The 27,424-nt window shown below is 43.8% G+C and overlaps 1 protein-coding gene across 1 annotated transcript in view; it reads left to right on the forward strand.

Moving 5' to 3' along the window:
* Positions 1 to 27,424, forward strand: part of LOC307244357 (polyprenol dehydrogenase-like) — a gene marked incomplete at its 3' end in the record, with an annotated part of 72,720 nt that overhangs the window by 41,271 nt on the left and 4,025 nt on the right. The window contains exons 5-7 of the mRNA XM_080019506.1: positions 18,400 to 18,505; positions 18,706 to 18,909; positions 20,276 to 20,483. Coding sequence (XP_079875632.1) covers positions 18,400 to 18,505; positions 18,706 to 18,909; positions 20,276 to 20,483 — 518 coding nt within the window. The remainder of the gene's footprint in view (positions 1 to 18,399; positions 18,506 to 18,705; positions 18,910 to 20,275; positions 20,484 to 27,424) is intronic.

Consider the following 27,424-nt stretch of genomic DNA (forward strand, 5'->3'; position numbering starts at 1 on the left):
ACACTGTTAATTTGAAACGGTTGCTGTTACAGCAAATCAAATCTGACAGAGGCTCATAACAATTCTGTGTCTGTTTGACATGATGTTCATACTATGGTAGAAAGTAGCAATTTGATTATTGTTACTATTAATATTATTTGTAATTTGTTTGGTGTAGCATTGGGCTTCTTCGTTTTTCACAAGTGTTTGCGAGAATGTGTCTGTCTTCACTGTGTGTTCCCAATAATATGGTAGTGTAGTCCCAAAAGAACAGCTGTCGGCGAAACAATGGAACCTAGAAGACTGGAGACCAATCAAAAAATCAAAAACAACAACTTGAAAATAACTTAACTTTAAACCCCAAATGAGCTTAGTCGATTAGGCTTTAGTCAGTTCTCTGCAAATTGCAAATGCATAATGTGTTAAACACTCAGACACACACACCTACACACACCTACGCACAAACATAGGCAGAGATATGGGATATTTCTGTATATGACCCACAGGCGGCACTACACTCTGTCCACTAACTTTTGTCACGGTGTACTTGAAAGTAACACATTCTGCCTCAAACCCTGGGCCTAGATTAACAGTATGTTATGGAAGAGTGTGTGTGTGTGTGTGTGTGTGTGTGTGTGTGTGTGTGTGTGTGTGTGTGTGTGTGTGTGTGTGTGTGTGTGTGTGTGTGTGTGTGTGTGTGTGTGTGTGTGTGTGTGTGTGTGTGCGTACGTGCGCGCCTTAGAATCCACCCCGCGTAATCATGCACATGCCATTCTTTCTGTCTACTTTGCTCTTTCCTCCCTAAAAAAAAAAATAAAACCCACAGTTTTTATTTTTGTCAGCGTACAATTTTCCGGAGCTCCTTCACACCATTTAACATTATTTTTAGATTCAGTTGTGTTTTGTTTGGTAATGACAGTCATTGAATCTGCGCCACTTTGCCTTTCCTTTCAGGCTGGTTTCACAAAAGACCGTGTGTTTGATTTTGTAGGGCAGTACCCAACTCAGAATTTTGTCAGTCAAATCGGATTCGGCTGTTCAATGCGAATATTCCACTATTAGTCGGGGCGGGCTGGACTCTTCCTACAGGCAAGATAGACGGCAGTCAAGACAGAGTTTCTGTGAGGAAAAAATTGCTGCCGGTCAACGTGTCCTGGAAGATTTCAGAGTCCCGGACAAATGGGAGGTCAAATATTATATGTATCTATTGAGCTTAAAAACAATTGATAAGCAGGCTATATAAAGAATGAAATTGTGAACGCATGTTGATTCATAATATTTTTTATTGAATATTCAAAATAAATAAGTCCCGTCAGTTAACGCCGTTTTAAAGATAAATAAATAAATATTACGCATATTACGATTTCAAATCAAATAATTTCTGTTTGTGATCAATAAGTAACAAGTGCAGCTGCTTTAATTAACATTTTACTCAAATACAATTGTGATAAAAATCAAAAGCAAAATTAATATGGCAAGTAGGTCTAAATAAATAATAAAAGTTTGTGGTGTTGCACGTCTTGTCAACATATTTTACACAATGGATATTTACTGGCTGTTTTGGGTCGGAACTTAAATATCCAAAAAAACAGCCAAACTATGGATGTATGTGTCCTTGTTATCACATGACATCCTCTTTCTGCTTCTCCTCCGAGTTCTGGTTACTGCGGTCTGTCGCTGCTCCGTGTGTGTGTGTGTTTACAAGCACAGCCTGTCCACGAGGGAGTGGGTGTGGCTTATTTCTATATTGACTAATGTGATTGTTTCGAGGTGACATTTCAGGGTTAGATCGTCCAAACTGATTGGCTTTCCATTGCAACTGCTCTGGACTTGGAAATGCACAGATCTGCAGATTTATTTATTTTTTTTTATCGAAATGAACGGGACTATTTTATTTCAACATAGAGGAAAAAAAATAGTGTGATAATTATATCGTTATTGTTTGTCACGCAGCTCAAATTAAAATTTTGCTTAGAGGGAATTATTTTCACCACACATTATGACCGGAGAGATTTGTTGGACTTCAACAGATCAACAACCGGTACAACAAACTCTGCGCCTAGGGCGCCAACCTGAAGGTGGGTTCTGAGAGGGCGTGATTGGGACGCATTTTGCACACCAGTATCCCTCTCCGACGGTACCGACAATGTGCATGCCAGTGATGCGCGCGCCAGCAATGGGGTGATCGGCGTGCCAGAACAGTGTGTTTTTATTTCAGATATTGGTTATTTTATTTGACATCTGCTTAGGGAATGAAACAAGTGCATGTGGAATGGTATGTAAGGAAACTGCATAATGGGGACACTTTGATCCGTGACTCTCTCCCCGATCACCCCCTCTCCATGCATTATGCACATAAAATAATCTTAATGAGTGTACGAGTCGTCCCCTGTTCTCGGTCCCCACACTGTTTTTAGTTTTATGAGGAGGAACAGGGCACGGCGAATGGGGTGCACGGTGGATGATTCTCACATATAAAAATATATTTTGTTTGTTTGTTTGTTTGTTTATTAAGACAGCCAAATTATTTTTTAAGCAAAGACAATGCACAGGGAATAATTTAAACAGATGTTTGGGGCTGCTGGAAGGGAACATCATAGCAGTGATGCTGCTGGTAGGGCACATCATAGTAGCGAGGCTGCTGGGCTACCTGGGGAGGCTGCTGGGCTACCTGGGGAGGCTGCTTTGGCACGTCATAGCGGGGAGGCTGCTTGGGCACATCATAGCTGGGAGGCTGATGGGCTACCTGGGTCTGCTCCTTGGGCACGTCGTATCTGGGAGGCTGCTGGGCTATCTGGGGCTGCTGGTAGGGCATGTCATAGCGGGGAGGCTGCTGGGCTACCTGGGGCTGCAGCTTGGTCACATAGTAGTGGGAAGGCTGCTGGCTGGGTACGTAGTAGGTGGGAGGCTTCTGGGCTACCTTGGGCTGCTGGTAGGGCATGTAGACGAGAGGAGGCTGCTGGGCGACCAGGGGCTGCAGCTTGGGCACGTAGCGGGGAGGCTGCTGGGCTACCTGGGGCTGCATCTTGGGCATGTTGTGGGGAGGCTGCTGCTGTTTGGGCACGTAGCTGGGCTATGTGGAGTTGGGCTGGTGCGCCAACAGCAGGTCTTCATTTTATTCAGGCTTCTCAACAAGTTCAACACTGTAAGCATTTACTTGAAGACTTCCAACAAGTCGTAAACATAATAGCAGCAGCCTCGGCAGAAATACAATGGCTTCAGCCATAGCTTTGATCAGCTGATGCAGCAAAAACCTGTGAACAACAGCCTTGCAATTACAAAACTGAAACTGTCTTAGTGCCCTGTCATCGAGAGGTCATGATTCCCCTTATTTATAAGTCCCCATTGAAATGTTATCCCTGTGCATTTTGTAAACTTCTACTTGTTTTATACTGTTATTGTAAGGCACACTGACTGACCACAAAAAAATAAATAAATGACTGCTCGACTGACAGGTTTTCGACTGATGATTCCACTCAGGGGGCAGCCCTATGATTTTGTATTTGTTTTGTGTACGTTCACAACAGCCAACCTGCCATCCGAGCTTGTTTTAGTGTTCCGTTTTGACTGTGTGTTTATCTGTCGTGTAGACTGCTTATGGCAAATGTTGACAGCACAAGAGCTTGTGTATGAGTGTGCGTGCGTATTTATGTGTGCACATGTATATTGTGTGTGTGTGTGTGTGTGTGTGTGTGTGTGTGTGTGTGTGTGTGTGTGTGTGTGTGTGTGTGTGTGTGTGTGTGTGTGTGTGTGTGTGTGTGTGTGTGTGTGTGTGTGTGTGTGTGTGCACGACTCACGGTAGGAGGGCATGGTATCAGTGTGCTCTAGACAGGCTTACCATATTAAGAAACAGTATGATTACTTCCCTAGCAGGCCAATGGAAAGGAAGCTCTGATGTGGATTGCTCGCTGGCTCTGTGCCCAGACTTAATATGCTCTGATACCACGGTACAGTTCCCACTTCATCAATGGGGAGTGCAAAGCGGAGACCACTTGGAGGCTTCTCTGGCTGGTATAAGAGGTTGTCTCTTGGGAGATTCAAGATTTCAAGATTCAATATTCAAGATTCAAGATTCAAGATTTTTTATTTGTCACATACATATACATACTTTCATACATATATGCAGTGAAATGTAATGCAATGCACCCGGTGATAGCACACAATATGTCCTAGGAAAAAAAGAAATAAAAGTAAAGAATTCCTTTCTAATAGACCGACTAACTGACTCCTAAAACGTAATACAGTAAGTTGAATACTTAATAAGATAAAAATATATAGAATAAAAAACAATAAAAATAAAATGAAATAAAATGGAATAGATAGAGGGAATATGCCTATGTATGTACAGATATGTGCAATTAAAGTGGCATGTGAATTAAAGTGGCATGTGAATGTGAATAGAGTGAGGTAGTGTTTGGGATAATACAGCACACTATACAACAGTACGGCGCAGCAATACGGCATCACAAACAACCCTGAACAGTGACACAGTATGCGGTACAGTATGCTACATACAGTACAGTAGGTAGTGGAGCCTATGTGTAAGGACCCCTGGTGAGGTCAGCATTGACAGTTCTGATGGCTTGAGGGAAAAAACTCCGTCTCAGTCTCTCTGTTCTCGCTGTGTGACTGCGGAGGCGCTTGCCTGACCGCAGCAGCTGAAACAGTCCGTTGTTGGGGTGATGAGGATCCTTCATGATCCTACGGGCTCTGCTACTACACCTCCTGGTGTATAGCTCCTGCAAGGGGGGGAGGGTAGTTCCAGTGGTACGTTCAGCTGAACGCACCACCCTCTGCAGGGCCCGCCTGTCCTGGGCAGTACAGTTCCCAAACCAGGCAGTGATGTTGCCTGTCAGGATGCTCTCCACTGCTCCAGAGTAGAAGGACTTGAGGATCCTCACCGAGACCCGGAATTTCCTCAGCTGCCTGAGGTGGTAGAGACGCTGCCTCGCCTTTCTCACCAGAGTGTCTGTGTGAACAGTCCATGTTAAGTCCTCTGTGATGTGGACTCCCAGATATCTGAAGCTGCTCACCCTATCGACAGAAGTCCCATTAATCCACAAGGGCGCGTGCGTCCTCGATTGTGATCCACGCCTAAAGTCCACAATCAGCTCCTTGGTTTTGCTGACGTTCAGATGTAGGCTGTTGTCCTGGCACCAGAGTGACGGGTCAGCCACCTCCTCGCGGTAGGCCTTCTCATCGCAGTCGGTGATCAGGCCCACGACCACGTTGTCGTCAGCAAACTTGATGATGATGTTGGAGCTGGACCTGGCCACACAGTCATGTGTGTACAGGGAGTACAGTAGGGGGCTGAGGACGCAGCCCTGGGGGGATCCTGTATTCAGGGTGAGGGAGCTTGACATGTACTTCCCCACCTTGACCACCTGGGGGCGGCCTGTGAGGAAGTCCAGGATCCAGGTGCACAGCGGACCATTCAATCCGAGCTCCATCAGTTTGACAGCCAGTCTGGTGGGGACTATGGTGTTGAAAGCTGAACTATAATCGATGAACAGCATTCTCACATAGGCCCCCTTCTGGCCATCCAGGTGCGTGAGCGTGGTGTGCAGTATCTGGGAGACCGCGTCATCCGTGGATCTGTTTTGCTGGTACGCGAACTGCAACGGGTCCAAGCGGCAGGGAAGGGAGGCGCAGATGTAATCCTTAATCAGCCTCTCGAAACACTTCATGACCACCGAGGTGAGGGCCACCGGACGGTAGTCATTCAGGCAGGCAGGAGAGGCGATCTTTGGGACAGGAACGACGGTGGACCTCTTGAAGCAGGACGGGACCACTGATTCAGCCAGGGAGATGTTGAATATTGTAGTGAACACCGGAGCTAGCTGGTTAGCACAGGTCTTCAGTACTCGCCCAGATATGCCATCTGGGCCCGCAGCTTTCTTGGTGTTCACCCGCATCAAAGCCCTCCTGACCTCGTGCACGGACACTGAGAGTGCGCGCTCATCCCCAGCGGTGTAACTCCAATTAGCCGGTGAGCTAGCGGTGTTGCTGCCAGACTCGAACCGCGCATAAAAGGAGTTCAGTTGGTTGGCCAGGGAGGCGTCCACACTCGTGGCTGGGGAGGAGCTGCTCTTGTAGTTTGTTATTGTTCGCAGCCCCTCCCACAAGCGTCTTGTGTCCCCCCGCTCCATCTGTAGCTCCACTGTCTCTCTGTATGTCCGTTTGGCGTCCCTCGCCGCCCTCCGCAGATTGTACGACGCCGCTTTGTAATTGTCCATATTACCAGATACAAGACCGTCGTTGTAAGCGGCCGTGTGAGCATTCAGAGCGCAGCGGATGGATTTATCAACCCATGGTTTCTGGTTTGGAAATATCCGAACTTTCACCGTGGGAACGATTTCATCCGCTAGCGTAGCCACAAAACTTACTACAACCTCCGTAAACTCGCTGACGTCACTTGAACTTGTTTGGAACATGTCCCAGTCTACGTCAGTCAGAGCGTCCTGAAGCGCAGCCTCCGATTGGTCCGTCCACCGCTTCACTTCCCTCGTCATCACCAGATCCCGCGCTATCAGAGGCCTGTAAACAGGAACCAGCGAGATCGCGGCGTGATCTGATTTCCCGAAAGCAGGGAGCGAGTAGGGCTTGTATCCGTTCTTGTAAGGAGTGTTAGAATGGTCCAGAGTTCTGTCTCCCCTGGTGGCACACGTGTTGGTGGAAATTCGGCAGAACTTTTTTAAGGTTGGCCCAAGATGTTTATTCGTCACATACATATACATACGAGCCTACATATGTGTCCCACCGCACCGATTCCCAAATTGTCACGCATTTCGAAAATCTCCATGAGCCCCCAAATTAGTTTAAAAAAAAGCTTTCTGGAAGGAAAATTTGATTTTTCCACATCCATGTTGCTTTGTGTCTTTTTTTTTTTTATTTTTTTTTTTTATCTCAACGTATTTTCAAAACAGAGTTTGATTTATAAATAGTAGATCAATGTTAAACCGTCAAGTTAAATATTCCCGTTAGATCACATGAAACACAGTTCACTTACCGAGACGCTGAACATTGTGAACGCCGATCGATCATTCGCTTTAAAGCGACCATCCAGGTGAAGATCATCCCTCCATATTCCATGTGGTGTGAAGTCACAATGTGAAACCGTTTTTATAGAGTTCAAGCTTTTAAATCGTTTTACACACTCCCGGATACATTATTATGTGGGTGGCATAATCCATGAAGAAGAAAAGCTGACATCACTTTCATAAACAGATGCCGAGAACGACAGCTGAATCTGATATCGGCGTTATTCAGACTTGGAGAACATTTCAAACAGCGGATTTCAACCTAAATGTGATGATGAAACGGAATACAGAAAACGGAGACCAACGATGCGGCCGTTGTTATTACAACGGAAGAAGTTGATGACGCAATGAAGTCCGTTGAGTTTGGTGATGCAGATTATGAACAAGTAGCAATTTACAAGATTCTAAAGTTTACCTGCAAATGCAGCCAAGGGTGAAAAGAAAAGGGCAGGCTTGGCCAGGAATCATGTACAAAGAAACTGGATCCTGATTTTATTTATAGATCATGCACATGCTAGCAGCCTTAACAAAGCAGGCTGGCAGCAGCATCTCTATCTAAAACTTCATTTTGTTTTCTCCCATCAAATGCTGAATTTCCTCTGCTGTGAAAGAAAGTGTAGGCTTTTTTTATATTTTATAATAGTATTTTTTACTGTTCTCTTCAAGGTCGATCGAAGTGCCAATCTGCCAGAGGCTGTGAAATGTGCCAAGTTGAGGGAGCAGTAGAAACATCTTCAGCTTGTGGACTCAGAGAGGGAGGTCTACAACTCCATGCTAGCTGGGGTAGGGTTAGTCTTAGCCCACATAATAACTCCAAGAACTTTGAAAATATTTGACATACGCACATTTATATATTTAATGAAACACTGAGGTTAATATACAGAGACTAATATTATTGACAGACTGTATATACTTACATTCATTGATAATCTGTACATTACGTTCACTCCTTCACTCTAGAAGGTTGCATATACCAGTGTTTTGTTGTTGTCCGCACTTTCAAACTCCTCCTTTTCTTTCGCTTGTCCGCACTTTTAAACTAATTATAATTTAATAATTTCCCTAATATAAAACATGTATATTCTTACTGTTAAATAAAAGCTTTTTTAAAACAAAGCTTTTGTGTGTCAATGATGCTGTTCAACATTCTCTATAAACACAACAACAATGCAGAGATTGCCCCATTCGCAAGGGTGTCAAGTGGAAATGTGGCAAGTGGCCATGTGCCTTTGTTGGTCCTCCAATCCATTTGCATTCTGCGAGCTGGCCGCACCCTCGTCATTGACAAGCCATAGCTTTAAAAATATTTTATTGATTCGCAAAAGTGACACCTTTTTTTGAAGCTCTGATTCTTCACTTTCAAAGGATGTGAAAAAAGTAAAAGTCAAAGGGTAGAAAATGTACCTAAAACATATGTTGGTCACATATGTAGTGAAATGACATTGAAACGCACCCGCAGATTATGTACAATAAGTACAAACTGGCACAATAGCTAATTAATTAACTAACTAACTAAACTAACTGATTCCTAAAATATAATTCAAGTTAGGAAATATATTAAAATAAGAGTAAGAAAGGTAATATGCTAAGTGGGAATACCAAATAAATATAAGGAATAAAAGGAATAGACAATTGTGTATATACAGATATGTGCAGTAAAGTGGCATGTGAATAAAATGAGGTAGTGTGTGTTGAGATATACAGCACAGTATACAAAAGTATGGCACAGCAATACAGCAACACCGAACAGAACAGCAATACAGCACAGTATGGTATACCCCAGTACAGTGATACCGTATGCAGTACAGTATGCAACATACAATACAGTAAGGCAGCGGGCTCTGCTCCTACACCCCCGTGTATAAGTCCTGCAGGGAGGGGAGGGTAGTTTCAGTGGTAGGTTTAGCTGAACGCACCACCCTCTGCAGGGCCCGCCTGTCCTGAGCAGTACAGTTCCCAAACCAGGCAGTGATATTTCCTGTCAGGATGCTCTCCACTGCTCCAGAGTAGAAGGACTTGAGGATCATCACGAGACCATGAATTTCTTGAGCTGCCTGAAGTGGCAAAGACGGTGCCTCTCCTTTCTTACCAAAGTGTCTATGTATGTAAAGTCCTCTGTATTGTGGACACCCAGGTACTTGAAGCTGCTCACCCTGTTAACAGAAGTCACATTAATCACCAACTGCGCGTGCGTCCTCGGTTGTAATCCGCTCCTAAGTAAGTAAGTCCACAATCAGCTCCTTAGTTTTGCTGACGTTCAGAAGGAGGCTGTTGTCCTGGCACCAGAGTGACAGCTCAGCCACCACCTCCGGTAGGCCTTCCCGTCCTTGGCGGTGATCAGGCCCTCCACGACGGTGGCGTCAACAAACTTGATGATGGTGTTGGAGCTGGACTTGGCCACACAGTCGTGTGTACAGGGAGTACAGTAGGGGGCTGAGGACGCAGCCCTGGGGGGGATCCTGTGTTCAGGGTGAGGGTGCTCGATGTGTGCCTCCCCACCATAACCACCTGGGGCCTGGTTGTGAGAAAGTCACGGATCCAGGCCCACAGCGAGTGTGAGTGTGACTGAGAGTGTTCAGTCCTCCTGCAGCTTGACCACTAGTCTGGTGGGGTGGCCTGGGCGTGGTGTGCAGTACCTGGTTGCTCCATCTGTAGCACCACTGTGTCCTTGTATGTCCGTTCACCACCCTCCGCAGTGTGTAGGACGCCACATGCGCAAGTTGTCCATGTTGCTGGATACAAGACCGTCGTTGTAAGCGGCTGTACGAGCATTCAGAACGCCGCGCCACAACACATCATATATGTAGGTCCAATAGTGCTGTGTTGGTGTCTGCTTGTGGTTGAATATAAACGGTTGTAATGATGACCATGCTGAATTCCCGGGGGAGGTACAATGGACAGCATGAGATGGTCAGCTGTTCCAGGTTCGGCGAGAAGGAGCGGGAGAGAGTCTTGATGTTGTTGGGGTTACACCAGCTGCTGCTGATGATGAGCCAGACTCCTCCACGCTTGGATTTCCCCGACTCCCCAGATCTGTCGGCACTGAAAAGGCCTCGGCTGCACTTATGGCGTCACCAGTGGGTTCAGCCATGTCTCCATTAGACATTAGACGCAACAGTTTCAGTTTCTTTCAGTGTCCCGTTGGAATGTAATCCTCGCCCGAAGGTCGTCCATCTTATTTTCCAGGGACTGGACATTGGCAAGAAGGACAGAGGTGGACGGTAAGGTTGCGTCCTCATTCTGATCCAAATGCTGCCTTGCTTACCGCGGCGCTTCCTCCATTGGCGCACCCGTGGAACAGCGACTGCATTGTTTTTGCTATTTTCTTTGTTGAAAGTGTTGGCCACTCTGGATCAGCGGATAAAATGGTCCAAAGTTGTTCTTTCAGGGAATTTTTTTATATCCACGAGTGCATCGCAGTCGTAGGTGATCACCGCTGTTGAGCTTTTGACGGATATGGTATCGTAAAACAAGAAAAAATACTAAAATGTGTGAAATCTACACCTAGCGTTCGCGCAGGTGACCACAGGGGGAGGCGCCAAGCAGCAGAAGCCTGTAGGGCTTTAGCCATGAAGACATTTTTTTTAAATAGCTTGAGTTTTAAAGACAAACTCTGGCTTGTCTTAATGAACGAAAGAAGGCACATAGGAGATGGCAAATTCACTGCATTTGATGAAGTGCTCTATCTAATCCAGGGGACACAAAGGCACCCATTCACACACTGATGGCACTGAGGCACACAGTGAGGCAGCCTTTCGTAACCCCAAAATACTCATTGGGAGTTAGGGATTCTGTGTCTTGCTACCACAAACCAGCAAATCTCTGATTATCAGAAGACTTGCTCTACCTCATGAGATACCAGGAGAGTGTACTCAAGGATAAAAATATGTACCAAATATGTACTAAAAGGTGATGTCTTCCAGAATTGGAGTTGGTAAGGAAGGACTGAATGGCCAGATTTTCTCGGCCCAAAAAAGACGTGTTCTGGTCAAAATACGGACGAATGAAAGCCTATTCTCTGTGGTAAATTCAGGAGTGAAAATGCATGCTACGATGGCACTGCAAAGTGAAGGGTCAGTAGTTTAAAAACTGATGCACACAACGTCAAGGTCACAGTCTGCGCCAACAGACAGAAGTCTGATGAGGAAGCAGTTGTCTTAATTTACACGCTGCCCGCAGCAGCAGCTGAGCTCACACACACACATGCCCTCCAAAATGGCCAGGATCGGATCAATAGCAGTTTTCACTCTCGGTGGGGCATTCTAAATATGACTTCCTATCTTGAAAAGAGTTTGATCCCCTGTGGAGGGAGGGGGGCACACTTAGAGGATAAGAATGACAAGACGGACACACACACATACACCGTTCTGGTCTCCCACATACCTAGTGAGGGATGAGTGGTGTGGCAGAGCGATAAGGGCTCCGTAATCAAACGTTCATCTGGGATGGATGCACTCTCATCTGTCACATGGGGGTCTCGTCTATCTGCCCGGTCTCTTCGACACCCCCCCCCCCTTCACCTATTCTTTTTGTACCTCTCTATCTGTTCTCTCAATCTCCTTCACCTCTGTCCTTGCCTATTGTTTAACCCCTTCCATGCACATAGTAATTTGATTGTGCGTGTGCACAACTGTGCCTGATCTGGTATAAACTTGGGTGACATCCCTGCGCTGGAAGAACTGGTTCTTTATCTTCAAGCTTTTGCAGCTTGACAGATTGAATCAGACCTTTGGTTCAACAGATTAAAAAAAAAAGTACAGATTTTCTTGTTACAGAAAATACAATCAGCAGTGGATCTGCAAAGATGTTTTTTTCCCCGCACACATCTTGTAATTATGCTATGGACACTCCAGCCACAGGTACGGGTTAAGGAGGGAGACACTTCTTAGGGTTGGCAGTGATCCCCGCCCGCCTCAGGGACTTGAGCAGCCACTTGCTGCATTTGCTGCTCTCAGGTGTCACTATTGATAATTGCGGTGTGTCAGTAGGCAGTGGTGTATGCCGCGTGCAGCCGCAGGATTTGGTCCATGAGTCTCTGAAAGTTGCCCTGGGCCCCGAACAACCTGAATGGGGGCACACAAAAATTGGTAAAGAAAGGCGAAAAAAAAATTGGAGAAAGGCGATTTCTCCTTGGACACCAGAGAATCTGCCAGTAGGGAATCTGCCAGTAGCCCTTGTTAAATCCAGTTTCATAAAGCTGTTGAGCTGTGCCTAACCGGTCAAGAAGTTTGTCGACCCAGAGCATTAGTTAGGCCAGACGTACCTGGCCAGGCCCATCGGGCTTACCTCATGTCCTTACTTTACATCACTTGTAAACTTGTAAATAACTCCCATGTCCAGCATGGCTTTCAATTCTGCCTACACGATTTTGCGCGGATGTTCAGGCAGGCGGTATGGCCGGGAGCACACTCTGTCCCGGAATCGTCTCCACATGGGCATGAGACCTGGCGGGGTGGAGAAGACATCCGCAAACTGACATTGTAATGGGGCCACGTCCACGCTCTGGCCGGGTGACAGATGGTTACTGCAAAGGACTGATGGTGGGGTCAGCCAGTTTTGGAACCTCCGGTCCCAGCTCATTGCCCAATCCCGCTTGACCTCGTAATTGATCTCCCCAACTTGCCGTGAGACCACAAAAGATCCTTGCCACTTTGCAAGGAATTTAGAGTTGGACAAAGGGAGCAACACTAACAACCTGTCTCTCGGTGAAAATTATCTAACGGGGACCCCTCTGTCATACAAGCGTGCTGACATTCCTGAACAAGGAGCAAATTCTCTCGTGATAAGCGTCCCAACGCGTGTAGCTTTGCTCACAGGTCCACGATGTACTGTACACCATTCTTACAGGTGCTCGGCCCTTTCGCCCAGCTTTTATTAATTAGGTCTAGCACCCCCTGGGGTCTCCTGCCAAAGAGGAGCCCAAACGGCGAGAAGCCTGAGGAACCTCCTGCACTGCAATTAGGGTCCAACCACTGGTCCCAATTACGGCTATTATCGTGCACAAATTTAAGAATCATACTGTTCAGCGTCGTATTGAACTTCTCTACCAGGCTGTCGGTCTGGGGATGGTACACGCTGGTCTGGATTGAGCGGCTGCCCAAGAGAAGAAAGAAGAAGAAACAGTCTTTATTTGTCACGCAACACACCACACTACAACACATGCTTGCACACACACACACACACGCTTTGATGGTGGCCGGTGAAATGGATTCTCTGCATTTGACCCATCCTGGCTTGTCCTTCCTCTGGGGGCACAGCCAGGAGCAGTGGCCAGCATACGTGGACTCGCCAGGGGACCGGGTGATGAGTGTCCATCGCTGGTCAGACGATGATGGGTGCATGTTTTTGGTGGGGGTCCTTACTGACGTGAGGTGGAGGAAACCCCATGTGAGCACGTGGAGAACATGCAAACTCCACACAGAAAGGCTCCTATTTGGGAGATAACCCACCGGAGCACGGTGCCAACAGTGCCCCAGGCGGGAATCGAACCCAGGACCTTCTTGCTGTGAGGCAAAAAGCTCCGTGCCACGGAGCTGACATAAAGGAAGTGCCCTGGTCGGTCATGATTTCCTTTGGAATCCCAACTCGGGAGATGGCCTGAAACAGTGCCTACACCACACTTTTGGGCGTAGTACTGCTCACACTAGAATGTTTTTGTGTGTGCTTTCTAATGTGCATTCTTAATCCACACAGCTAGCGTTATGTTACTTGTGTAACCAAGGTGATATAATGATTTGACAGTAATGGACGATGATACTGTAGAGAGTAGAGCAGGCCAGCAGTAGCCTGCTACTGTAAAGCGGGCTACCTAGGGAAAGAATCTGGCATAGTGAAGCGTTGGTTGCGCAGCGGATGAATAGATGCACCGTATACCGGCCTTACACCAAACGACTTTCAAGCGATTTCACTATCGCAGACAAATTTCCAATTTCGCAATAAAATCATGAGAGTTTTACCTCAGTTGGTGCGTGCCCCTCAAAAACCATGCTGTCTGTGCATCATGACGCTCCGTACTTCAAAACTTGAAAGAATTAAATAAAAATGTATTAAGAACTTATTAAAGAAAAATAAATTGCTCAATAATTATTGGATAATTATTAAAAGAATATTGACTCCCCCTCCAGCGAGAGGCCATTTATTATTATTATTTTTAGGGGTCCAGCTCACAGCTCTCTTAATTTTCAGGCTAAAACTATCCGTAACAGAACAACGGCAGAAGTTACAAGCACGGTTCACATCTTGTTTGAACAGGAACGTCACAAACATCAACACAATCGATCCACATACGGAGCAGAAATTGGTGAAAAACTGACCAAATCTGCCCCAAAGTAGCTGGACGGTGATGCTTCACCAACATGCCAACGTTCAAAAACAAATGAAATGAGATTGATATTTTATCTCTTTGGTCCCCATTACTTTGCCGGATTTATGAAAAAATACGAAAAACAGTCCACAAAAACTTGTGACAACGTCGAGTCGAATCTACTCGACTGTATGGTAATTACTCACAGAAATAAGTTTTTGTATTTAATGCAAACATAACTTATTGAAAATGTAATCCAAGGAAAGAAGTCACCACTAAAATTACGTTAGTTCGACTAACTTTGTAAATAGTTCCGTAAATAGTTAAACCTGCGTAAATACGTCATAATTGACACGCAAGACACCAAATGTCACCTCCCTCACTGAGACTGCCCATACACTGTACTTTCACACACAACAAGGTAAGTTATAACAATGACAATGTTTGGTTTAAAGTAAAAAAAAAACCAGCTGTTTTAAACAGTTTCTTACAGCTAAACGTAGCAAACATAAATTAAAAGGCAGAAAGTGTTAAGTTTGTTAACTCTATATTGCATTACAATATAGACAAGTAATAGATAAACTGCATTTTGTAATTGTTTATTAACAGACAGAATACAGTGAACTAACATTTATTTATTATGTTTATGAAAAAACACGTATTTATTATTATTGTTAGGTTAAGTAATTACAAAGTTTGTTTTTGTTCCAGATGCCAAAAAATAACCAAAAGTCTATGTCAATAAAGAAGCAAGTAGTAAAAAAATCCAGTCCTCATGGTCAGTCACAATGTTCTAGAAGAAAGTACAAAATAAAAATATTGTGAAAAAAACACCAATGAGAAAACTTTCAATATAAGTTTTAATTTTCCATATCTGTCAGTGTTAAGAGGCTCATTTCATCAGGATGATTTACAGTTTGGAGACTCCAGGAAAAACACGAGCATTGCACCAAGATCAGATGTAGAAGTCGCAGAGACATGAAACTCCCAGACGAGGAATTGTGAATAGTGGGCATAATAACATCCACTAATTTGACAAACAAGCATGGATGCACTAAGTGTGGGGAAAGTCAGGACAATTTCAACGCTGACGATGACGACCACACCTGCCAAAATTGTAATAGATTCCAACTCACGGATAAATACAACTGCAACATTAGCGGCACGCTAAAAGTCACCAATGATGCAATTCAACCTAATCTGGAAGTTACAGTAACTATTACAATGTCTGTCATGCACCGTTACCTGGTCAAATACAAAATTACCAACTTAATGACAGACATTTCCGCCATCCAATGACAATTTATCACAGATGGCTAGTTCCGTGCCAGGTACAACAACAACAATATGGTGATTGACATTACCAAGTTAGCGAAAATGGTGAAATAAAAAAAATAAAAAAAAGCGGGACAATGTAGATGAATAAATTCTTTATTTACCTTTGATAAGTTTTCATCATATATACATGACAAATGTCCAGCTGTCATTATAAAAATGTGCATCCCAAACATATTTATTTTTTCTTAAACAACTACGTATAATCGTATGTTTATAAACACTGTTTACTTTGACTACTTAATACAAGTTATCCATATTCTTTTTTTTACATTACTTAAGATTGCCATTTTAATAATAAACACTTATTTATTCTTGTGTGATCGTTACAAATACTGTGATATTTGTTTGATTAGTTTGTCCAGGTGTTTTGGACAACCGTTTAGTAAAACAATTATCTGACATGTCTTGTAATTTCTTCTCCGTATTTCCAAAAGCATTCTATTTTACAATGTATAAACAAAATAAGGGTGCAAGGTCAGTTATTTATAACTGCTATTTATAACCGACCTAATGTGTGATTGTCACATTAGAGCTTATGGTCATTGGTTGAGGTCTCGTTGTAATGGGAACATTTTATACGTTTTATAGTCCAAGTTTGATTCACATTTATGTTTATGATGTTTATGGTTTATGATTTATGTTTGTATCAGGAAATATTGATAAAACTTTACAAATTCACCAAAAAATTAAGTTATATTGAGTCTGATTGATGTACAGTCACTCTGTAACATTATGAACCAATGCTATATAAATCCACAGTTCGTCTCTGAGTATTCTTAAAAATCGAAAAATTTAAACTTGTGTTACATTGCTTGAAAAATTGTAACTCTTGCTGCATTGCACAGAATACGGAGAACTGTAATACCTATCTAAATTATCATTATTATTATTATTTTAATTACATAAGGATAAAAATGATATTAATGGTTTGGCGGGTTTTTCATAACAAACCACTGCAACATAATGGCTAAGCAGTCCTTGTAAGCTCATGCAAAAGATAGAGCAAATATTCCAGTGTCCCTGAAATCTTTCTGTTTGACAGAGTAAAGAGAAAACGGGCGCAGTGTAGGAGCCCCAACTGGTGCAAGTAGCCTGGTTGGAATTGTCAATAGCCTTGATGAATCAAAATAAGCAGAAATTGATCTTCGTGGTGTGGGGAGTGGTCAAAAATGTATCAAAATAAATACAGGTTTATTGTAAGTAATGTCACACCAAGCAGAGATAATGAACAATAATTTAGCCCCCCTGTCTGCGGCACCCTGCAACTGTGTCATCCTATTTCGCTTAATGTGTTGCTGCGGCTGCGCTGGTGGTGTCTAGAACTGTGTGAGATGGGTTGCCAGGGGCGAAAGGCTCAGGTTGAGAAAGTAAAAAAAGCCCTCCGTGGTATTCTGGGTGAATCTGGATGTGCTGATTAGCAAACTATTGAGCGAAATCAGCTTACTCGGTGCGTGTCTGGTAAAAAAAAATATGGCAGCACTTACTTACAGTACATCCTTTACTTTCCGAACCTATGTTTTCTAAATTACTGTCGTTCAAACAATCACTAGCCATTCATTTCTCGAAGACACCAAATATGTGGCCTACAATGACGAAATGAGAGCGGCACAATTTGACTCCTTTGTTTCCATCTCTGGTAATTTCCATGTGAAACTGTGACTTTTTCAGTTCATTCAGTTTTTTCAATGAAATACTGGCTATGGCGTTGAAGTGAGTCCGCAGGATCCCCCTCTCTCTCTTAAGGTCTGCAAAATGACCTTTGCGTGGAGTAAAAACATTCCCCTGCAGGAAAAAACGTAACTGACCCACATCCTATTTTATAGTATAGAGTATTGACTCACTTCCATATCAGTGAAGAGTTCTGTTGAATTTGTAAGTGGGGGGGAAAAAAAAAGGTGATTAGTTTACCGAATTACCTGGTATATTACCTCATCCACAGGTAACTTTCTTTGGGAAATGTAATTGGCCATATGCATGTGCAGTTCCGCACCAGTGATGACGGCAACATTTTCATTTAAACAAGCCTCTGTCCAGTGGCATTTTCAGTGTATTCTGGGTGCAGGAGCTACAGGTGGTTCAGTTAATGGATGGAGCTGAAGCAGCCTAGCTGTAAATGACAGGCCTGCGCAGTTCTATTGACAAATCAAATGGCTTACACAGTGCATCTGTTCAGTTTGTCACCACACATAAGATAGACTTTACTGTCCCGAAGGACATTTGTCTTGGACACATACAGAGTATCTGCTGTTAAAAATACAGATAAAAAATACAAATAACATAGTGCATACATATGGTACATACACAGACATCGGACCATGCAGTCACACAGTAAGCTGTCCCATACAAGCTAAGGGGGCAGACTAATGCATTGTGTGTGCGAGCGCATCCGGGAAAGCATGCCCAGCATACTAAGATGGAAGGTCAGTGCAAGCTAGAACACACAAGCAAACACACACATCCACAAACTGGTTCCTACACAGAGGTGACAATTGTGTGTCTTATCACAACAGCCCTGATTAAATAAACAAAAACAAAAAAAAACACTGACTGTATGGAAGAGGGATCTCAGGAAAAGGTAACAGGTTTGATATTATATGTCAGATAGATGGAGGGAGGGACTGTAACAATTTATTAACACAGGCTTCGATGTCTTACAATGTGTGGAAATAGCTAGCATAGAATAATCAGTTTACCTTGACTGTAAGGTGTATGTTTGTGCGGGTGTGTTTTCTGTTTCAGTGGAGTTTCAGAAGTTGGACCTAGCCTCTCTACAGTCAATCCACCAGTTTGCCCAGAGCTTCAAAGAACGCAGCCTGCCATTAAACACTCTGGTCAATAATGGTGAGTGATACCAACTGCTTAGGAAGAGTGTTACATCAACACAGAATGTCTGACCTACCTTAGGACTCAGCTTTTATTTCACCTGAAGGCTGTGTGTGTGTGTGTGTGTGTGTGTGTGTGTGTGTGTGTGTGTGTGTGTGTGTGTGTGTGTGTGTGTGTGTGTGTGTGTGTGTTGTGTTTGGGGAAACGTTCGCCCCAAGCCAGTGTCATGCTGGTCCCTGAGGGCCGCACGGAAGACGGGTTTGAGCAGCACTTTGGGGTCAACTACCTGGGACACTTCCTGTTGACTTGGCTGCTGTTGGACAGGATGAAGGATTCTGGGAAATGCGGTTCTTTCTCCCGTGTGGTGAACCTTTCGTCCTCTGCTCATCGCGTCGGGGAGATCAGACTGGATGACCTAAATAGTAGGTAGGCAAACACACGTACGCACAGCTCACGTGTGCAAGACAGTATTGCATGCAACTTGCAGGTTGGAGTACCCAGTTCATTCATTTTGGGGAAATTAGGCAGCAATTTGATGTAAGAATAAATTTCTTTCCTTTTTTTTTTTTTTTTTTTTTTTTTACTTAAAATTACAGCTTGACTCATTTTTGTAATGCAGTCAGTGAAGGCCACCTAAAATAATTGTCAGATATGGTTTTTCTCTGGTGGAGTTTAAATAAGATGCTTGGATTTGATTTCAGAAGTGTGACATCTGAATGGTTACCGCCACATGTATCGCCCGTCACCCTTGTCGCCTTAAAATGTCAATTAGGTCAGATGCGCAGTAGAAAATAAATGAAAAGAAAAGCAAATAAAATATTTAAACAAGCTGAGATGGCACTAGTCAGGAACAGGGTGAGTTCATGACTCCCTGTATATTCCACTAAATAGACTAGAGAAAGTATAATGCTTTGTCTACAGCTTCAGCCTTACGGATGTCAGTGTAAAGTCAGGTAATAATACACCTGTCTTTGTTAGTCCATGTCTGACACATTAAAAGAAAAATCCAGCAAAAAAAGCAAGTTTGAAAATGCAAGAATATTTACTACAAATATTTACTGACTAACTGTCTGGAAAAAGCTGCCAGGCAACACCAGACACCATTGTCTGGCCTTGAGAAGCCAGGTATACAGTAGTAGTAGAGTAATCATGAGTAAGGCAGTAGGGTGCACAGTCTGGAACTATGGACAAGGCATAACTTCTCTCTAGTCCAGTGATTCTCAACCTTTTTCAAATCAAGGACTCTCAATTTGATAAATATTAAGCCACAGACCATTTTGTCTCAGGGATGCCAATCTCATAATTGTTTTGTTGATAGATATGATTTAGTCCAAAATGTCATACCTGTCTATACTATAGTCACAGAAACAAGAGTGAGCCTATGATCAAAACAGTCGAGATTGTGCATTCTCTAATGGTGATAAAGTCTTGAAATATTGTTAAAGTTTAACTATTAATCATTTGTCTGGGGACCCTCTGAAACCCCTTGGAGGTTGAGAACCACTTAACTCTATACCAGAACTGCATATTCTTGATTTAAAGATGCACAGAGCCAAGTCAAATTGTGACAGGTGAAAATGATGGGTGTTCGGTACTGAAATGGAATGGAATGCAAATATTATGTTTAAGTTGATTCCACTTTGAGGTATGGCAGCTTGCAATTCGTCCACCCTGTCAAAATTGGAACAACACTGTCTTGAAATGAAGTTAAATTGCGGACCACTTCTTCCCATTCAAATCTGTTATTCTTTCTCTCTCTCTCTTCTCTTTCCCTGTCATCCCTCTCTCCCAGCCAGTGTTACTCTGCACATGCAGCCTACTGCCAGAGTAAGCTAGCACTGCTGCTGTTTTCCATCCACCTGCAGCAAGAGCTGCAGAAGCAGGGGTTCCCGGTGAGCTCGTTCACTGTGGACCCCGGGATGGTGGACACAGCCCTGTATCGCCACCTCTGGGCCCCGCTGCGGGTGTTGCAGAGCTTCGCCGCACACCTGCTTTTCAAGGTAGGTGCAACCAAAAAATTAATCCATCAATAACAGGTTCACAACTCACACTTGCAACTTTTGGTCATTTTCAATACCAATGCCAGGTTTAAGTACACGCCACTCTAGAGAACACGTTTAAAAACAATGCACTCTTGAGTCCTGTCATTGCTTTAAGTTGTTTATTTAAATTTTCTCCGCACATATACAAGCTTAGCACAGTTTGTACTGTTTCACTTTGTGTTATTACACACATGGATATACAAACACTGATATTGACTTGTGTGTGGAAAAAGCTTTCACACCAAAATGACCACCAGAGTCAATACATGTGCGTATGAGGCAACATATGCCCCTATGTGTATGTTGATGAGTCCTGCATGTGCTACATGTGCCCATATTTTGTTATCAGCATAAGACCCTTCCCAATATACACTGATCAGCCACTACATTAAAACCACCACTAATAACCACTTATATTGTGTAGGTCCCCCTCATGCTGCCAAAACAGCTCTCACCTGTTAAGGCATGCATTCCACAAGACCTCTCAAGGTGTTCTGTGGTATCTGGCACCAAGACGTTAGCAGCTGATCCTTGAAGTCCTGTATGTTGTGAGGTTGGGCCTCCATGGATCTGACTTGTTCCAGCACATCCCACAGATGCTCGATAAGATCGGACCCTAACCCCAGCCATCCACATGATGTAGAAAAAAACATGATTCATCAGACCAGGCCACCTTCTTCCATTGCTCCATGGTCCAGTTCTGATGCTTACCTGCCCATTGTAAGTGCTTTGGACAGGGGTCAGCATTGGCACTCTGACCGGTCTGCAGTGACACAGCCCCATACACAGCAAGCTGCGATGCACTGTGTGTTCTAACACCTTTCTATCATAGCCAGCATGAACTTTTTCAGCAATTTGGCTACAGTAGCTCCTCTGTGGGATTGGACCATAGGCGCTAGACTTTTCTCCCCACGCTCATCAATGAGACCATGGGCGCCCATGTCGCCAGTTCACCGGTTTTCCTTCCTTGGACCACTTTTGGTAGGTACTAACCACTGCATACCAGGAACACCCCACAAGACCTTCCCTTTTGGAGATGCTCTGACCCAGTCATCTAGCCATCACAATTTGGCCCTTGTCAAAAGCGCTCAGATCCTTACGCTTGCCCATTTTTCCTGCTTCCAACAGATCAACACAAGAACTGACTGTTTACTTGCTGCCTTATATTTCCCACCCCTTCACAGATGCCATTTGGAATGAGATAAGCAATGTTATTCACTTCACCTGTCAGTGGTTTAAATGTTTTGGCTGATCGGTGTAGGTCTCTGAGGTCCCCAAAACATGTTTTTGATGTTTTTTGCTGAAAACACCACTCTTATGATTGGCACGAGATGATACATTTAATTTACATTTACTTGAATTGTGAATGAGCAGCAAGCTTTTAATGTTGTGGCTGATCGGTGTATAAGGCCCATCAGCAGTGTTGGACATAGCCAGGGTGCATTTGGCCATATCCTCCAGCAAAGCTACGTATGCCATTTCCAGAACAGCTTGAAGGGTACATCCCAAACAGGACCGTGTTGTTGTGCCACTAATTAACCAATCGCACAGAAAATAACAATGGTAGTCTAACTAATGGGGCTTGAGTAATAAGTAATAATAATTTTCCGTTTGGTTCTGCTTTAAACTACGAAAATAGAGAAGTTAGTTTTTCTGGACTCTACGTGCACACATGCACACGCAGGCGTGTGCATGTGTGCATGTCTCTTTCTCTGTCTCTCTCACGGAAAATATAGCCTCCTGAAAAGTTCTTTATTGTGCAGCTACTAAATCATTTAACTGAGAGAATAATTTCTGTAAAACAAATATATTTTTGAAAAAAACAAAAATTAAAAACAAATATTTTGTGCATGTTCAGAAAATCATCTGGTTACCCCCCAGAAAACATTAGACGACCCCCCCCCGATGATCGAGACCCATAGTTTGAGAACTACCACTCAATTCATTCCTGAGACATCACAATGCACCAGCATCATGAGCTATTTCTCAATATGTGGTTTAAAATTGGTCCAGAGGTATTGGCATTAGATTTCCATTATAATAGGCATAGTCTATCACTAGGCTACTTTCAATGCATTTTGATGCCAGGTTAGTATAAGGTTAGTAGTATTTATTATGTTTAATTAATTAAAATATTAACAATTAGACATTATCTGATCTGGCAAAAATATTTAGCTTTTTGTAAATTTGGCAGGCCCCCAAAATTCTGCCTGTGCATGCCGAACGGACAGTTGGTCCTTGCCACCAGCCCTGGTGGTTCCACTGGTTGACAAAGAGACCGGTCTCGGGTTGATTCTCGGCAAGTACACATATAGTCAGGGCTTAATTTGTGCCGGATGCTGACGGAACATGTTCCGGGACCTCCCAGATTGGGACCGGCACATATTTGATTGGATCCAGCACCTCCGCACAAGCTTCAGCGCTGTTGCTCGAGAAATGGTGTTTTTTTAGATATTTCTTTTTTAGGTCTGTACCTGACAGATTGTGTCAGTCGAATCGGCTTCACACCTGTCTTCCTCTCCAACAGTACAGACGATGCACAAGCCAGTGATGCGGTGCCCGTGATTGGCGCGCCAGAACAGTGTTTTTTTATTTTTTACGTCTCCTTACGGAATGAAACATGTGGGTATGGAATGAAACCATGCATAATGGGGACACTTTCTCCTTCACTGTCTCCCCGATCGGCCCCTCTCCATGCATTATGCGCAGAAAATAATCTTAACGAAACTGCAGTACGAGTCGTGCCCCATCCCCACACTGTTTTTAGATGTTTTATTTGGAGGAATGGGGCTCAGTTGTCCGTGTTGCTCTCCGCCGATTGGGGCGCATGGGGAGTCGTGTTTGCGCCCTGTCCGGACGTGGATGATTGCCATATATTTATGATTCCCCTTATTTATAATCCCTCCTTGAAATGTTGTCCCTGTGCATTTTGTGAGCTTCAATCTGTTTTATCCTGTTATTGTAATGGACACTTACAAAAAACAAAACAAAACGACTGCTCAACTTGAAGAATCTCAGTCGACTGACTGGTTTCTGACTGGTGATTCGACTCATCGAGTTTCAGGGGGCAGCCCTTTAATTTTTTATCTATGTTTCCGAATTGAACGAAACAAAAAGCGCCCCGTGCATCCCTGCCGCATCACGCAAGGCAGCTTAAGACACCCCCTCTTTGTGCGTTCCGTGCAAACGTTCCATGACTTTTTTTCTCCCCCCGACCCGCTGTATTGGCATCCTCTCTGTGTTCCGGTACCTCCTGATTTACAAATTAAGCACTGCATATAGTGTATGGCCCAAAGGTGCATTTCATTGTTGCAGTACAATATTCCATCGTGATCCTGCATTGTGTAGAGGGAATGGTATACATTAGAGATGCCAGTCCAAACGTCTCTCCACAGTCTTTCAATCTTTTGGTTGTGAGTGCTCCTTCCTCTGAATGCACTTCCCCGCTGGCCCTCGAAAAACGTCCATGAAGTGGCAAACAGCATTATTCTCTCCACCACGACCACATCTCACTCTAGAGGGGACACCAAATCTGTCAACCTCCTGAATAAACTATTCCATCACAGTGCTGCTTCTGTTGTTTTCTTAAGCTTGGAGGATCATTCGACCGATTTCTCCATGTATAACTTTGATTTTCTACCTTGAAAAGAAGTAGCAAAATGTTGATCCGTACGTAAATCCATGTTTCAAATCATCATTCTGTAATTGTAACCCTCATTATCTAGCATCCTTATCAATAGCTGCACAAGTTGAATGAATGAATGACAATGTCATAGCTCAGAATAGACTAGGAATTTTAGACATAGGAGGTTTACAAGTTATTTTTTGTTATATGCACAACAATTACAGGACGTAGTCATTGGCAAGTCTCAGGCTCCATCCAACAGTGTTCTTACATATACACTACTCACAAAAAGTTAGGGATATTTGGCTTTCGGGTGAAATTTATGGAAAATGTATATCATGAAAGTAGAGCATGCAATGGAAGCATGCAATGGTGATTTCCTCATCTCAAACAATTTATTGAAACAAAAGCCAACAACAGTGGTGGGTACACCACAACAAAAAATGTCAATGTCTCAATAACTTGTCATGTGCCCTTGAGCATCAATTACTGCTTGACAACGATGTCTCATGCTGTTCACAAGTCGACTTATTGTCTGCTGAGGCCTGGCACCCCACTCTTCTTGAAGGGTAGTCCTCAGGTCATTGAGGTTCTGGGGGACAGAGTTACGAGCCTCTACACAGCGACTCAGCTGATCCCATAGGTTTTCTATGGGATTCAGGTCTGGAGAAAGTGCAGGCCACTCCATTTGAGGTACCCCAGTCTCCAGCAGCCATTCCCTAATGATGCGACCTCGATGAGCTGGAGCATTGTTGTCCATGAAGATGAAATGAGGCCTGTGTTGTTCATGCAGGGGCACAATGACTGGATTAATGATGTCGTTCAGGTAGTATGGGCTTGTCACTGTACCATTCACAAAGTGTTGGGCAGTTCTGTATTGACTAGACACACCTGCCCACTCTGTAACACCACCACCACCAAAGGCTCGTCTGGTGATAACAGTGGCTGATGCATAGCGCTCTCCTTGACGTCTCCAACATCGTTGGCGGCCATCATTTCTGCTCAACGTGAATCGACTTTCATCAGAGAACAGCACTGAGGCCACTGCTCCCTCGTCCAGCGTAAATGCTCCCTGACCCATGCAAGACGATGATGCCTGTGCCTGGTGGTGTGGTCAGGTACCCTTGCAGGTCGTCTAGCACGCGGACCACGCTGATGGAAACGGTTTTGAATGGTCTGACGTGACACTTGGGTGCCTCTCACTTCCCTTAAATGTGCCTGGAGTTGAGTGGCATTCATCATCCTGTTCCGCAGGGCACTGTTCACAATGAAGCGCTCATCAGTGTGGGATGTGGCCAAAGGACGTCCACTTCTATGCCTTTCTGTGACTCTTCCAGTCTCTCTGTATCTCTGTTGCAATCTGCTTATGACACTCTGTGACACTCTAAGCTCAGTGGCCACTTCCCTCTGAGAACATCCTGTTTGAAGCCTTGCAATGGCGAGGTACTGTTGATCAGTTGTTAGGTGTCGTCTTGGTCTCATGATGTCAAAATGTGAACAGCATGATGAAGAGGACTGTTTAAATACCAATTGTAATTGAACCAGGAAATGTATTGGTCGATTCATGGATCAAACACCTGTTGTGAATTTTGCCGCTCAGCTCCTTGTTAGAGAACAGCAAGTTGTGCAAAAAGTACTGAAACATTGAACAGTTGGACATGTGCATTCAAAAGTTTAGAGAAGGTCAAATTAAGTTCACCTGTAAAGATTATAGTGCATTTTAGGTTCATCCTGAAATTTCACCCGAAAGGTGAATATCCCTAACTTTTTGTTAGAAGTGTATGTATAGATAAAGTATGTATAATGTCACAATTGGAAAAATAATTTCTGATTATATTCTAAGACATAAGACAAAGAATCTAAGACACAAGACAAAATAGTGCAGCAGCTACAATATAGGAATAGAGTATAAAAATAATCTATAATAGAATAAAATCTTGATGACAGGTGACAACTGTGAAAGCCAGGGCTGTCGAGTAACCACTGGTGATCGGATCTCACTTCCCCGCTCTACAGTCCCAAGCAGAGACTTTAAAAGGGGCAGGTGCTCAAAAAAAAGGAAAAGGCACATGTACCCCAGCTCCGGTTCTATTTTTTGCCGCTCTGGGCAAAAGGAGCAGCACAGCAGAGCGCAGATCACGGCCACCCCGATGGTGTGCATCCGCACGCCCGTGATCTGCACATCGCAGGTGCGCTGAGGACACGTTCCTCATGAATATATGTTGCCCAGACAATCTGCTACCTCGATGCCCATTTACGCTTAATACATAAATAAATAAATAAATAAATAGCCCTGCCTGATAAAAAAGGGCACAATGGGGCCCATGGGGTATCAAGGGGAAAAAGGGGCAGGTGCTCGGGCACCCTCCACACACACCCCCTGCATGGGCCTGTCGCTCTATATGCAAATCTTGTGATTACAATATAGCAATATATAATATAATCTCATAGAGGAAGAGTTAGATTCATTTTATTTCCTTAGTTTCTTACTTGTATGGTAAATGAAAAAAGTAAACCTAACTCAGAGAATTGGAGCGGAGCCTTTTTTGTTTTTTTCTCAGCAACAAAAAGACAGGTGCATGCTGATTCCCATGCCTGTCTTTTTATTTTAGATGTATTTATTTTCGTTTGTTTCCTACGTGTATGAAACAACATTTTTAAACACAACTGAGTTAAGGGACTGCCCCATTCCATCCCGATTAAAGAAAAAACTAAAAAAAAAAAACCTGCTGTTGAGGACGGTGAAGTAGAGACAGTGGAGACGCACGTCTCCCTGTTGCCTTTGGTTGCTGTGGGAATTAATTTTGTAAAAACTGGATGTTTTTGTCGAAATACTTTACTTGTAAATAAAAATCCTGCACTTCTGGAATGGGGTGACCGCATTTGCCACATTACATTACATTCTATGTGCGTGTACGTTAAAATCGTATATTGGCGATTGTTGGCCCTCAGCAATTGGAATTTTGCATGATCACCCAAGCCCAATTGCCCAAGCCTACTTATGTAACAATAGAATAAATCAGGAACGGGGGCAAATACATTTGCACAGCATTTTTATTACACATACGGTATAGTTACTGACCTGAAGATCTTGCGGTTTGCATCTAGATGCCACAAGTAGTTTGGCCCAGCCACTCTTTATGCCTGTGTAGTCTATGAGCCATAGCTGAGAGCAATCCAAGCAGACTTTGTCGAACACATCTCCTTTGCACAGCACTGCCCTCTCCAAAAAGACATGCACACACAGCGTCTGGGCCAAGTTCATCGTTTCTTT

Source organism: Zeus faber (assembly GCF_960531495.2).
Source record: "Zeus faber genome assembly, chromosome: 18".
Lineage (NCBI taxonomy): Eukaryota > Metazoa > Chordata > Actinopteri > Zeiformes > Zeidae > Zeus > Zeus faber.